The following is a 15,833-nucleotide window of genomic DNA, read 5'->3' as shown; positions in this document are numbered from 1 at the left end:
GAGGATGCGTACTGCACCCCTGCAAATAGCTAAAATCTGCGAATACTTAACCCTTAAACGCCGAGCCTCTATTTACAAAAACGTCTCCCATATGCCGGCGGCGTTCGGTGAGTTAGCGCCAAAGCGGAAAAAAATTTTTTTCAAAAATCACAGCACGCTTAGTTTTTAAGATTGAGAGTTCATTTTTGGCTCCTTTTTTTCTCATTGCCTGAAGTTTAGTATGCAACCATCAGAAATGAAAAAATATCATTATCATGTATAAATATTGGAATATATGACAGCGAAAAAAAAAAAAACATAATTGTATACAAATCGCTGTAAACAACGGTTAAAGCTAATGAGTTAATTTTTTTAGTTGTATTGTACACTAAATTGCGATGATTTTGGTATATAACAAATTGTAAGACGATCAAAGCAACACAGAGAAAATATTATCACAAAATGATGCATGAATTTGTAACGTGTGGACGTAAAAAAATGTTTTTTTCAAAAATTCACCATAAATCGAAATATTGTGCTAGAGACTTCCCGTTTGTTGAAAAATGAAGCTAATTGATTGAATATTACTAGACTGTAAGTGTTTTAGCTTACAATTGCAGTTTTCGACCATTTCGGTCGAGTTAAATTTGACCGAAAGTCGAATTTTTTCTATTTATCGTGATTTATATGAAAATATTTCAAAACTGATAAAAGCTACAACCATGAGTTATTTTCTGTTGTATTGTACATGAAATTGCGCACATTTTCATATATAAAACTTTATGTAACGACTAATATAAAATGGTGCAAATATTACGACAACGAGACGAAAGAATTTCCGAGATGTTCGGCCGAGTTACCGTGCAGACGTAAGGAAAATGTTTTTTTCAAAAATTCACCATAAATCGAAATATTGTGTTAGAGACTTCCAATTTATTGCAGAATGAAGGTAAACGATTGAATATTACTAGAATGTAAGAGTTTTAGCTTACAATTGCGTTTTTTTACCATTTCGGTCGAGTTAAAGTTGACCGAAGGTTGAAATTTTGGCAGTTATCGTTATTTATGTGAAAATATTTCAAAACTGATAAAAGCTACAACCATGAGCTATCTTCTGTTGTATTCTACATGAAATTGCGCACATTTTCATATATAAAAGTTTATGTGACGACTAATGTAAAACGATGCAAACATTACGACAACATGACGAAAGAATTTCTGAGATGTTCGGCCGAGTTAACGTAGCGCAGAGCGTAAGGAAAAAGTTTTTTTTTTTTCAGAAATTCACCATAAATTGAAATATTGTGCTAGAGACTTCCAGTTTGTTGCAAAATGAAGGTCAATGATTGAATATTACTAGAATGTAAGAGTTTTAGCTTATAATTATGTTTTTTACCATTTCGGTCGAAAGTTAAAGTTGACGAGAAGCTTGAAATTTTGGCAGTTATCGTGATTTATACGAAAATATTTCAAAACTGATAAAAGCTACAACCATGAGTTATTTTCTGTTGTATTCTACATGAAATTGCACACATTTCCATATATAAAACTTTATGTAACGACTAATATAAAACAGTGCAAACATTACGACAACGTGATGAAAGAATTTCTGGCGGACGTAAGGAAAAAGTTTTTTCAAAAATTCACCATAAATCGAAATATTGTGCTAGAGACTTCCAATTGGTTGCAAAATGAAGGTAAATGATTGAATATTACTAGAATGTAAGAGTTTTAGCTTACAATTGCGTTTTTACCATTTCGGTCGAGTTAAAGTTGACGAAGGTTGAAATTTTGGCAGTTATCGTGATTTATATGAAAATATTTCAAAACTGATAAAAGCTACAACCATGAGTTATTTTCTGTTGTATTGTACATGAAATTGCACACATTTTCATATATAAAACTTTATGTAACGGCTAATATAGAACAGTGCAAAAATTACGACAAAATGACAAAGAATTTCTGAAATTTTCGCCGAGTTACGAAATGGCGTAAGAAAAAAGTTTTTAAAAAATTCACCATAAATCGAAATATTGTGCTAGAGACTTACAATTTGTTGCAAAATGAAGGTACATGATTGAATATTACTAGAATGTAAGAGTTTTAGCTTACAATTGCATTTTTCGACCATTTCGGTCGAGTCAAAGTTGACCGAAGGTTGAAATTTTTTGTAGTCAACGTACGGTACGTCCACTTGGCACCCTACAGACAATTTTAGTCGACGTATGATACGTCCAGTAGGCGTTTAAGGGTTAAAACCCCTCTAAAAACACTTAGAACTGCCTATTTTGATAGTTTAAACACAAGAAAAACCCTCTAAAAATGCTTATACCCAAGTATTTTAACAGTTTTATCACAAAAAGTGCATTTAGTCATGAAAATGATATGGAAATACAGTAATTAGTGAATAATTCTCAGTGAAAAATCCTGCGAATGGGTGAATTCTCCGTTCATATCAGGATCGAACCCAGGTCTTTCAAATGGAATTACCTGGGTGCAGCTCTCAGGTTCCAACTTCTTTTAGACTTTCATGGCGTAGTGGGCAGCGCCCTTGCCTTTCATTTGAAAGACCTGGGCTTGATCCTGATGTGAGTCAGAAATTTATTTTTGTCCCACACATGATTGTGTGTTGATTATTTCTACCTTATTCACTCAGAAGGGTTAATTTGAATGAAATGCTGTCAATTGTGTCATTGCTGAGTCAGGAAGTTGGGGAAATACCAGCACTGGTATGCAAGCAGTTGGCTTGCCCAAGTAATTCCTTGGGTGCCGTTGCTCTCAGGTTCCAGCTTCTTTTAGACTTGTATGGCCTAGTGCGCAGCGCCCTTGCCTTTCATTTGAAAGGCCTGGGTTCGACCCTGATGTGAGTCAGAAATTTATTTCTGTTCCATATATATACGAGGGTAAGTCAAAAAGTTCCAGGAAAAATTGCTGAATGATGTATTTACACAGGAATGAAACAACCCAAATACTTGGTAAACAATTATCTGTGATGTAGTGATCCATATAGACTTGTTACCTCAGTCATCCTCTTGCTACCGTGGTGTTAACATCTGCTTCAGAAAAGTAACTTCTTGAACCCATGGAAAATAAAAATTTTTGAGATGAGAGCTAACATCAAGTTCCTTACCAAGCTTGATTGGAAACCAGGAAAAATTATTGAAGCTTTGCAACAAGTTTATGGAGATTCTTCTCCATCTAAATCAGTTGTTTATGATTGGATAAAGCGATTTAAGGATGGTGGGAGGACCTCAAAGACAACCCAAGAGAGGGAAGACCATCGACTGCAAAAAATGAAAGAATTGTGGCTTTGGTGCAGAATCTAGTGGATGAAGATCGTCGGATTACTATCGATATGATAGCTAATGAAACTGGGATCTCCCATGGTTCCACATTTTCAATTTTAAATGAAAATCTTGGTTTGAGTAAACTTTCAGCACGTTGGGTCCCAAAAGCGTTGCTTGCGAAGACCAACTGCATCAAAGAGCTGAACTTTCTCTTGCAGTTTTAACGAAGATTGAATCAAATGAATCAGAGTTTTTGACCGAATTGTTACTGGAGATGAAACTTGGATCCATCAATATGACCCAGAAAGTAAAATTCAATCAAAGCAATGGTTACCAAGAGGTTCAGCTGCACCAGTGAAGTTCAAAGTGGCAAGATCTGCCCAGAAGGTTATGGCAACAGTGTTTTGGGACTCCAAAGGAGTGATTTTGATTGATTTCCTTGAAGGACAATGAACAATCACCGGGAACTACTACAAAGGTGTTTTGCAAAAACTGAAGACTGCATTGGCTAAAAAACGTCGAGGAAAGTTGCACACACAGAATTTTGTTCTATCATGATAACGCTCCAGCACAATCATCAAGGGTTGCAAGAGAAGTCCTACGGAAATTTAGGTGGGAAACTCCTCCACATCCTCCTTATAGTCCTGATCTTGCTCCTTCAGATTTTTTCCTGTTCCCAAAACTCAAGGAACACTTAAGAGGAGTCGGTTTGAATCTTTGGATGCTGCTTAACATGCAGTTTCAACATGGTTTAATAGAAAGGCCCAAATTTCTACAAAGAAGGGTTGCAGAGGTGGAAACAGCGCCTTGAAAAGTGTATAGAGTTAGATGGTAGATATGTAGAAAAATGATGTTTGAATTTCCTTAAATAAAGAGTATATATATATATATATATATATATATATATATATATATATATATATATATATATATATATATATATATATATATATATATATGAAAAGTGTATAGAGTTAGATGGTAGATATGTAGAAAAATGATGTTTGAATTTCCTTAAATAAAGAGTAATATATATATATATATATATATATATATATATATATATATATATATATATATATATATATATATATATATATATATATATATATATATATATATATATATATATATATATATATATATATATATATATATATATATATATATATATATATATATATATATATATAATATATATATATATAAAGGGGAGACAGGGGCAGAGGTAGACCCACAGAGGATGGAGCAAATGTGTAGGATTCAGGAGTGGCCCACAATCCTCATCAAGAGCCGAGACCGTGATGCCTCTCCAGGGAGAATACCAGGAGAGAGTCGCTTCTGACTAAGCCTCAAATTTAATTAACCTCCTGCTGATTTTTCCCATTATACTGGCAGCAGAGACCATTTCTCTTATCCTGTACTGTATACAATGTGATCCAGCATCTCTGCCCAGTTTCCCAGTTTACTGCATAGGCTTCTACTGTTTGCATGTTCTGTATCGGTGCGTATCAGTGTACTGTACTTAACATCTGTTCTAATCGTGCCCTAACATGCCTCATAAATGCCCTACTCCTTCTAAGGCCTCTGGGAAAGTGCCTAAGAACCAGAGAAGAAGGTCATGATGCTCCACAAGAATGTAAGAGTTTAGGAAATGTTGAGGGAAGGGAAAAGTTATGCCCCAGTAGCTGCCCATTATAGTGTGAACAGAGTACTGTCTGGTACATCGAGAAAGAAGAGGATGAGGGGAGAATGCTCTTTGCAAGAATCCTTGGTGGAAATGAAGTCGGCCCCCCCTCCCATTGATGCCCACTCTGACGCCCTGACAGACCACAGACCGAGGAGGAGGAGCAGGAGGAGGAGGGGGAGGGGAAGGAGGAGGCGGAGGAGGAGGACTCCTCTCCAAAGCCTCCCGAAGCTGGCCCCTGAAGAAGTGCAACTGGAGGAGGAGGAGGAGGAGGAGGACTCTCCAAAGCCTCCCAAAGCTAGCCCCTGAAGAAGTGCAACTGGTCACCAAAGTGCCTGAAGAAGGGGAAGGAGCACCCCAGAGATGTAACTTATCTGCTTTGCTGTGCAGTCATATCTTCATCATCATTCATCGGCCTGCACAGCTAATTCATCATCATCTTCAATCAACATTCACCACTAGTGAGTAAATGTATGATTTACATAATACTAACATTAATATTTGAAAATTAGTACTGTAAACCATTTTATCATAAAAAATGTATATTTAGTCATGAAAATAAAATGAAACTACAGTAATTAGTGAATATTGCTCCATGAAAAATTTCACGAATTAGTGAATTTTCCACAATATATCTGGGGATATGATTCACAGTAAAATCCACCATTAACTAAAGCCATGAATGCTGAACTGCAATATAGAGGGGGGGTCCATTGTATAGTATGTCCACGAGTCACAGGAGAGATAAAATGATTAGGCAGCACTCATATTTTGTTTGCTGTTATTTCAGGTGTAACCATTTAACAACTGTGTATTTTCTCTCTCTCTCTCTCTCAATGTAATGACTACTATGGGAATGTAATTAATGTAACTGTGTTATTCAGTAAATATAGGTGCACTGCATATCAAAAGGTTTCAACCAATGATTTACGATAGCTTACGTGTTTCATATGGCGTCACGATTTCATAAATTATTGTTGCCAAAAAAATTAATAAAAACACTGCTGTAAGAAATATTTAAAAAGTCCTGCAGACACACACAGATCTGAATGATTTTGATTAGATTTTTAATGTGGAGGTACAACCATAGTCAGAAGTGATGCTACACCAATATCAGTAGGTGGGTGGGGCTTGTGTGACAACCTTATGAGTGGTGGCAACGTGAACCAGCTGGAACATAGGTCTACAATGTGTAAAAACAAGGAAATTATCTTGAAAATATTTATTTTCTGTTAAAGGAATATTTAGATTTTCATAAAAAATCAAAATGTGTGCACATTATATTTATTAACCAATTAAAAAATAATGGTTCATTAGCAAATATTCCCCAATGCAATTACATTTGTGTTAACGGCAAAATTTTGTTCCTAGGCCTAGACATGTCTTTACTCTCTAAAAATACATGACACTTAGCAATCACAATTCTACATTAACAATTTCTGGCTACAAAACATATAAAGTTATCTACACATTCTTGCACTTCAAGTTACCTTACGAATGAATCAATCATACACCAAAAGCAAGTAAAAGGGCTTTCAAGAAAATAACATTCTTAGTCAGCTAAAAAGTATTGCACAGGCCTCAGCGTTAATACTAGTAAATAATTAGATTAATGGTTATCATCTCGATATAATTTATACCATTTTTATTCTTTAAAGAAGAGGTAATATCTAAAAATAAATCGTTTAGCAAACGAGATTACATCTTAGAAGCTTTATATCTTTTTTGTTAGGCCTATAAATCATTTTGCAACATTTTGAAAATTTTGACTGATACAATGACCAATCCGAGTAGCAAGTTATGCTTATCATAGTGCTTTGAGCTAAGCAATGTAAAAAAAATTATTTCACATAGATTACAAATTATACCAATGCATATGAGATCATATGTATAACCACAGGGAAAATAATGTTAGCTGTGAATTCAAGAATTTATCGACATTTATGACAGCGGAAAAAATACTAATTTAGCAATATTTGGTAACTGTTTCGTTGAGTCTGGGAGTTTGGACAATGCAAAAAGAATCATGCTGCATCACTTATGAGGATGGCTATACCAAATTGCAGTACTAAATGTTAACTACTGGTTCCATACAAAATCAGATGTGTAGACATACTGTACATGAATGTGTGCATATATATACACATATACATCACATTGCTAACCTTTTGCTGGGCTTCTCTCTCTGGGTTATTCTTTATAAATAGAGATTTTTCAAGTTTGGCCCAGGTAAGCAGTTTTGGTGTATCTCACAGGTAAGAGAGGAGAGAAAGAACTTCAATGTTAATTTTTTCATACATCACATACAGTATATACAGTATATTGAACAGTTTGGTGTTTATTTTGTTTAGTGCTGTATAATGTATTTGTGTTGCTTAAATGCATACTGAAGTGTGTTGTTTGTTGTTTATAAGCATACTGAAGTATGCTGCTTGTTGTTTATAAGCATATTTAGCATGTATGGCTATGTGGCAATGACAAGGTTGGGGGAGTAAGGGTGCAAAGTTGACGTTTTACATCTGTAGACTGTTTTTTAATTATATCTGGAAATTTTCATTATCGGATACAGAGATATTAGTAACTGTAGTTATGAATCTAAAAGAATGGGTTGAAAAAATTTTTTTTACTGCAATTCACTTTTTCTTCTTAGTGTTCACCAGTTATATGATTATTGGCCTTGACATAATACAAATGATTCTACATCCATTGTAATTAACTGCTGGCCCAAAAGCTAAATGATGTTGCTTCTACCCTTAGATGATCAATACTTGGTGTCTTCAAACATGTGAGGCTGAACTCCAGCATCACTACTGACTTACTGATGAGCCAATCTAACAACATGCTCTCTGCAAAACACAGTTCGCCTTGATAGTATGTATTTAATGATTCTGAACATATGAAAATAGTTGGTGTACCTTTGACACTACGCTTTCTACATTACAGCAGTTACAAAAATTTGTTGTCTGATGCTGCCACAAAACTAGGCATGTTAGTATGGCTTCTTATAGCTACAGAGTTTAGCAATGCCACATGAGTAAGATCTTGAGTATGGGTAGAGTAACATCACTAATTCAATGTATATCTTGTACCTTTGTAATGTCTATCTGACTGACTGCCTTGGTACTCTGTCACATACTTTCTCAACATCAATATACATTTAGTATAATACCTTTTTCTCTGCAATGCACTTTTCTTGTAGTTACTCTTATTGTCAATACCTCTGGTATGAAAAACTGATAATTACTGATTTCAACATTTTCATTACCAAGCCTCTTTACTAGCACTTTCTCCAGTATTAGCACAGCAGGCCAATGCACTCTAACTCCTCTATAATGTCCATTTACAGTGTACAACCAATTTTTTCTTCTAATTATGTCATACTAACTCCCAGCTTTTCTGGATCTAAGCTTTTATCTAGTTTTCAAGTATTTAAGTAAACTGCTTGTTATTCCCAATGGTCCTGTGGCCTTTTCCTCTTTCTTCATCCTCCAGATTTGTATTAATCCTCTTATTACAGATATACAAAATAGTATTGGGACAATGTGGTATGCAGTCTCCGGCACAGATAAGTTACTTTAGCTGCACCTGCAAACTTCCATGCTATGTACATTTTGGCACTCTTCTCCACAGGTTTTAATAATATAATAACCTATAAAGCTAGGTCAAATATCTAGCTTATAAAAAGCACCAATTCTTATAATACTTACTAACGAAGTATTTTGCCATTGGATTTCACACACCAAAATTTCTACACTCAAGTTACAATATCAAGGCCCTACAATACATGATCACACTACAAAGAGTTCTCACCTTACAAGCAGAAGCATGAAGCTGAGACTGACACCAGTAAGAAGGTCCCCATGTACACTTCTCTCCTCCCAAAAGTTTCACACCATCTTTGGAAGTGCATAATTTCAAGGCTTGGCATACCTTTTCTGGATCACCAAGTTCAGCCAAAAGGTTCACCAAATAAGGCCCATAAACTTCAACAATACTTCGGCACTGCAAAAGAAAAGATAGTAATAACTTTTAGTAATAGTATGTGATTTATGCTACATTTAAATTTCAAGTCATTATAATACATTATGAAACCATAAGAAACTTACTTCCCGACTTACCCCATCATCAACATCCTTTGGGAAAACATCACAGACTTCCTCCAAAATGGTGTCAATTTCAACAGTAACATCACCTTCTCTCAACCTTGCGTCAACATAGCTGACCACACCTTTGCAAATCTGACATTTATCCAACTGCACATGTACCACAGCTCTAATACCTTGAAGGAAAATTAAAACTAACTTTTAAAAAACAAGAAACCATAAATCTATAATAATGCAAACTTCATACTGTATATCATATAAGTACTGTATACAATATATGTATATTTTTGACAGCGTAGCCGCTGTTCGCCCTCAAATGAGCCTTGTTGTTTACTAAAGGTCTGTACATATTTCCTTTGTAGTGTTCTATAATCAATATCGGGGTTCTTTTCAATGTTATAAGGAATACATTCATGTGGGTCTACTTCCAACAGGTATTACACTGCCAGCAGTGACATCACAGGTGTTGAGAAAATTGTGACATTTGTAATTTTTCTATAGGAATACAAAAGCACTTTTTTGTAATGGTGAGCTTTGCCAAACAAATTAAAATCTTAAAGAGATACTGATTTTATAAACTTTTGGTACGATAAATTTACATAATTACTGATTATTTATGTACCAACTAACGTAGCCTACAGGCTACACAACCTTTACCTGATGCTTGGGAAAAGACCAGGTAATCAAAGGTTATGAAATGTGTAGAAATATAAAGTATGGATATCCATTTAGTTTTGTCTTAATTGAGTTAAGAAGAATTTGTGGGTAAATCCTTTAAAGCAATGTTATTGTAGTAATTCTGAATTAATATTTTAATACATTATTATTACTTTATGGATACGACCCACTGATCAAGTTTCCTTCATCACACTATGGACATGTACTTGAGGCCATGTAGGCCTGTGTTAATTTGAAGTGTTTGCGGGATAGCTAACACTAGATAGTTTTTATTAAACACTTTGTTCTTTTTATCACCACTGGGCTACTATTACGCAGGGCCTACCCATTACCGGCACCACAGCAAATTGCCGTCTGCTTTTCGTCTGTGGATATGGCTCATAACTACCTGCCATGAGCCAGCCCTTGAAGGAATAAAGGAGAATTTGGTTGCTGGTTGGACATGTGTGAAATATGCCACATGCTTTTGGCAGAAGGTTTAAATGATGAAAAAGCAAATTTTTTATTTTTAAGCTGTCTCCATGAGTTATAGGTTCACCAAGAGTACGTAAGGAGACTACTGTACATCATTCCAGCTGAACTACAGCAGTGTTTCCATCCCTCTCCGAGCAGAATCCACACTTAGGCCAATAGTACCCCCAAATGCAGTGGATTCTAGGAACCACCACTTAAAATCCACCAATGGAGACGAAATACTGTATAGCTGCTGAAGTTTCCCTTCTGAATCCGAAGACCTAGGGAGCATCTGAAGTGTCAGTACCTGCTAGTGGGTAGTGATTTATCCTGGACTTCTTTACTGCCAGGTAGTGGTGATGCAATTGCCTTAACTCAATTATTGCATGCAGGTTTCCCTGATAGGAAAATTCCACCTGCTGTATTTTCCATACTGCCTGGTAGTGATGATATGACTACCTTGGCTCAATCAGTTCATACAGGCTTCCCTAATAAGAAAATTCCACTTGATATATCTTTCATACTGCAAGGCAGTGATGATACGACTGCCTAGGTTCATCAGTTCAAGAAGGCTTCCCTGATAAGAAATACTGCTTACTGTACTTTCTGTACTGCCAGGCAGTGGTGATATGACTGCTTCGGCTCAAGTGCCAGACAGTGGTGATACAACTGCTTTGGCTCAATCAGTTCATGCAGGCTTCCCCAATAGGAAAATTAAACTTGCTGTACTTTCTATACTGCCAGGCAGTGATAATACAACAGCTTTGGCTCATCAGTTCATGCAGGCTTCCCTAATAGGAAATTCTGCTTGCTGTACTTTCTATACTGCCAGGCAGTGGTGATATGATTGCCTAGGCTCAATCAGTTCATGCAGGCTTCCCTGATGGGAAAATTCTGCTTGCAATACTTTCAGAATTCTGGAAGGAAATCATGAACAGTATCAAGGATGACCCCATGAGAGTCTAACTCCTCTGAAGACTCACTTGCTACTGACCATCAGCATAGAGTTGATATCCAAGATTCCCAAGAGGAATTCAAGTCTGTCCTCGATATGGAATCAAGTGTAGTATGTACAAAATTTCTCATCCTTTAAACTAGAGGATTGAGAGGCTGCAGTCTGCCCAAGCAGAGATAGGTTTCTCACCAAAAACCTTAGAATGTACCACAGGCATCAATATCTGCCCAAGAATGATACTGATAACCCTCGGAGAGACAACTCAACGTGCATCCTTTCACCAAATAGACTACCTCATTAAAGGAAAACTGACTGCGGTTGAGCATATAGAATTTCAGGACAGAGCAGCCTTTCCCAATACTGAATGGCACTTGGTCCCTCTTTCAATAGGAATTTTTAACCATTGAAGGAGACAGTTATCCTTCCTAACAATATAGCAATGAAAGCCACATAGACGCAACCACATTAATGAAAGCCATAGAAGCAACCTTTCTTCAGTTTAATGGAAAATATAGCACAACAACAATTTTACAGAACCAATAACCTCTCTGGGAGGCATCAGCCTTCCGTCTCTTCACTTTAGCAACAATCAATCATGTGAAGACAGAATTTCAGAATTTTGTGATGACTGGGAAATGAGAGTTTACAGCAGAAATAAAGCCATCTGTCTCCACCATCCCTGTATCTGATAGTGCTGTGAAGGAATGAGCAACATTTTTCTTCCTTTATGAGAGGAAAATCCTCCCACTGGACATGGCTACCCAGCAATTTGGGACTCCCCTATGAGAAAAATCTCAGGACAAGACATGGCTGAATTTTATGCAAGGCTCCACCTACTAAAGAGCTTCCATAGTCTTCCAGAACAATGTTCACTGCAGTAGCCAAAAGACTATATGGACACTATTGGAAGCACTCTGAGAATTTCTGGAGTGTTGCATTAAGGCTTGAAAGGAAGCACATTTTGTCCACAATGTAACCTCTCTACTGCTTTCTTCCCCTATCTGTATGGACCCTTTTTGAAGTGTGTTTACGCACAACTTGTTGATGAGCCAGGCAACAGAATTGCACAATACTGTATATATATATAGTTCTTCAAAAAGGGAAATCTGGGAAACAATGCCCTTGAGAGTCTCCTCTTCCTTAGCCTAAGATAACTTGGTGCGAATCAGAGCCCTACAAGCCTCCGGTCACTACTAATGGACCCCTCCAACAACAGAAGAAAGGACAATAGCATCAGCATCCCTTTCAAGGGAGCCACCAGAGAAGAGTGCCGACGAAACCTGAGAGTGATAGTCGACCGGCTCCAGTCAAAAGGTTTCTTATAGGAACAAGTCCCACCTTACATCCAGCAGACTTTTTCTGTGGTGGGACTTTGTTGGGTTACTCTTCACAGAATAAAGAAAGACTTAGAAGGTTTTTTGTACAGCCCAGCTTTTTCAGATGATAACTGGAACAAAATCTGGGCCTCTTATGTCCATAAGAGGGGTGGAGGGTGGGCTCTGATTCTGTAATTACTTGGTAAGTGCTGTATATATGAAATTTAATTTCATCATGAAAATTTCATTTTTATAAAAGTAACTTACCAAGTAATTACATAGCTGAATCCCACATTTAATGGAGGTGGGATACTGTACATGGAGATATTCTGCTCCAAAACATTAAAGCATGGTAATGACTTTGAAATAAAAAAAATTTGCCAGCATTGAATGCAATGCTTGTTTCCTTACCTGGTAAGAGAGATACTGCAGGTGAAAGTGCCTCTGGTTGGTGCTCATCTTACGCTGTAGTGGCATGGCTGTTGAGCAGTGGGTTGCCTCTACTTAAGTTGGAGCTTTGCAGTGGATATGACTGATGGTTAGCAATGCATATAATAAGGTGCCCTTGCCGTGGGTGCAGCACCAAGATTAAAATCCAGACAACGCTGTCACCTACTAAGAAAACACTTGATAAAACCACAACCTATCCACTCAGACTGATGGATACTCCAGATACCTTGTACACGTAGGCTCCTCAAAACTCAAAAATGAGTGCTTCCTATAATTTTTCACCTAATACCATGCAAGCCACCAAGAACGGACCCAAGGTACTGCAATTGTTAAACACTGTATCTACTTCCTTTAAGTAGTGAATGAGATGCAAAAATGGACTTGCATTTCCTGTATGTAGACTGGATAATGGAGGTCAAAGACATATGTCTAAAAGCCAAGGAAGTAGACACCGCTCTGATATTGTGCGCTCTCACTTTAAAGTTTGATAAAATGTCCTCCTGGATCTGGGAATGTGCTTTTTTAAAATTAAATCTCTTGCAAAGAACGACAAGGCGTTCTTTGATGGAGGACGAGATGGGTTCTTTAATGAACACCAAAGATCACTAGATGGGCCCCTGATGTTTTCTCTCCTACTCCGGTAGTATCCCAATGCTCTGACCGGATGACCAGACACAGTACTCTCTCTTCTTCCCCTTGACTATGAAATTCCATCAAGTTCTTCACAGTGAATGAGCCAGGCCAGGGCTTGGACGGGTCCTCGTTCTTGGCCAGAAAGCCTAAGGTGAAGGAGCAATTTGTGTCAAAATGATCTCAGAAGATGAGATATTGTGGTTGTGGCGCCACCGTCTGATGATTTTGGTATGTCTTCTCCCAGGTTCAGGGGAGCAGACCTAGGCCTAGGTGAACCAACAAGATGGATAGTGATTCCTTCACTTGCACTCCTTGGACAAGCCTTTCCAGTGGCTGTCTGTCGACACCTGGGAGTGGATCACAGGTGTGGCTGAAGGGGCAACCATCCGTGGGCAAACCCCATCGGCCTCCCTTGGACTTTCTTTATAACCATTTTATGAGTCTTCAAATCACCAATAGTACTTACTACTAGATTAAGCTTTTTATCAAATCTAGACTTGAGACTGGCAATGGCATTAGGATCGGGAGCATGGGAGCCAGGCAAGGGAGGAGAAGGTTGTCTAGTAGGAGGGCAAGCACAGTAGTAATAGAGAAGGGAGAGTAACATAGCTAACCTCTAAACTAGCTTTTGGTGTAGGCTCTAAACTATAAGAGCATTTTTCAGCTTTAGAAGCCACTGTCCTCTTTCTATATCTCTCTTTACGTTTATGAATACAGCAGTTCCTCGGTATACGAATTTAATTCGTTCCAAATTCTAATTTGTATATCGATATGAATATTCCCTTAAGGAGTAATGGGAATTCAATTAATTTGTACCACACTCAAGAATTTTCCCCATATCAACCCTTTGTACCCACTTTAACACAATTATTTTAAACGCATGCACAATATATCGTTTATGATAACCATACTCAACAAAATAAATAAAAGAATAAAGCATTTCACAATAAAATTTAACATAGATAAACAAATTTACATAATCGCAGTGATGCACAGCTGACCTGACATAAGGGAGGGAACGTTTAGTTGAGGAAAAGAGAAGAGACAGTAAAAACATTACTGTGCTGTATGTACGTAAAAGCAGTAACAATGCACATAAAAAATAAAATAAAGTTAACAATGATACAATATAAAAACAATCAAATGCAATACAGTAACAATAAAAAAATTAAAGAGAATCTTACCCTAAGCGAGTGTTCAGGACAGCGCTAGTGAGGCAGTAGAGAGTGAGGGAGGGGATGGTGGTGGGTTATCGGGTGGGAAATGGGGGTTCGCTTCCCACTGACTTCCCAGATGTGCCACTGGGACTGGGGTCAGTTGATTTTTCTTTTTCACTATGTTTTGCCCGCTTGCTTTCACTTACACCTGATTTGCCCGAATCACTTCTTTTTCTGTGGTAAAATACCTATCGAGTGACACTTGCTTTTTGCAGTGTTTTAGCACTCTGCAAAAATAACTCATACCCACGTCATCAAACACTGGTGCCGCGTTCTGCTTCTGCGTGCCTTGGATTATTTGTTTCAACATATTTCTTTAGATTTTCCAACGTTTCACACCACTTCCTGATTTCTGTGGATGACAGTGGCGACGTCAGCACAGTTTCCACTTCATCCTCAGATGTAGAAAGTTCCTCTAACTCACCTGTCTTTGTCTCTTCGAGCATCTCCTTCAATTCAACCACTGTCAACTCCTCGTCGTGTTCATCAATCACTTCATTTATGTCTTCATGGTCTCCTCCAGCCCCATGGTTTTGCCAAATGACATGATCTCCTCTACAGTTTGGTCCTCATGAACGAAACCTTCAAAGTCACGTTCAAGAACGCAGTTAGGCCATAGTTTTCTCCATGCAGAATTGAGCATTCTTTTTGTGACGCCCTGCCATGATTTATTAATGAGCTTTAAGCAGCCGACAACGTCAAAATGCTACTTCCAAAACTCCTTAAGGGTCAGGTTCGTTGCTCTGGTAACCTCGAAGCATCTTTGAAACAGAGCCTTAGTGTAGAGTTTTTTACAGCTGGATATGACCTGCTGATCCATGGGCTGGAGTATGGGTGTGGTATTGGGAGGGAGGAATACATGTTGATGAAGTCAAATTGTCTGTCCGACACCTCGCAATCTTTCTTGTCCTTTGGATGGGTAGGTGCATTGTCCATTAGAAGTACAGCTTTCAGCAGCGATCCATTTTCTTCTAAATAATCTTTTATAGTTGGGCAACACATTTTGTTCAACCACTGCAAAAACAAAGCCTGTGTGACCCAGGTTTTATTGTTGGACTTCCACATGACACCCTGC

General features: G+C 37.5%; 1 protein-coding gene across 1 annotated transcript in view; it reads right to left on the bottom strand.

Moving 5' to 3' along the window:
* Sap-r (Saposin-related) overlaps positions 1 to 15,833 on the bottom strand; it is a 168,492-nt gene that overhangs the window by 4,829 nt on the left and 147,830 nt on the right. Inside the window, exons 18-19 of the mRNA XM_067095684.1 lie at positions 9,072 to 9,232; positions 8,764 to 8,955 (exon numbers count right to left, since the gene is read on the bottom strand). Coding sequence (XP_066951785.1) covers positions 8,764 to 8,955; positions 9,072 to 9,232 — 353 coding nt within the window. The remainder of the gene's footprint in view (positions 1 to 8,763; positions 8,956 to 9,071; positions 9,233 to 15,833) is intronic.

The sequence above is a fragment of the Macrobrachium rosenbergii genome, chromosome 51 (genome assembly GCF_040412425.1).
Source record: "Macrobrachium rosenbergii isolate ZJJX-2024 chromosome 51, ASM4041242v1, whole genome shotgun sequence".
In the NCBI taxonomy this organism is placed as follows: Eukaryota; Metazoa; Arthropoda; class Malacostraca; order Decapoda; family Palaemonidae; genus Macrobrachium; species Macrobrachium rosenbergii.
Note: the sequence above shows the minus strand (reverse complement) of the source record. Positions and strands in the feature narration are given on the sequence as shown.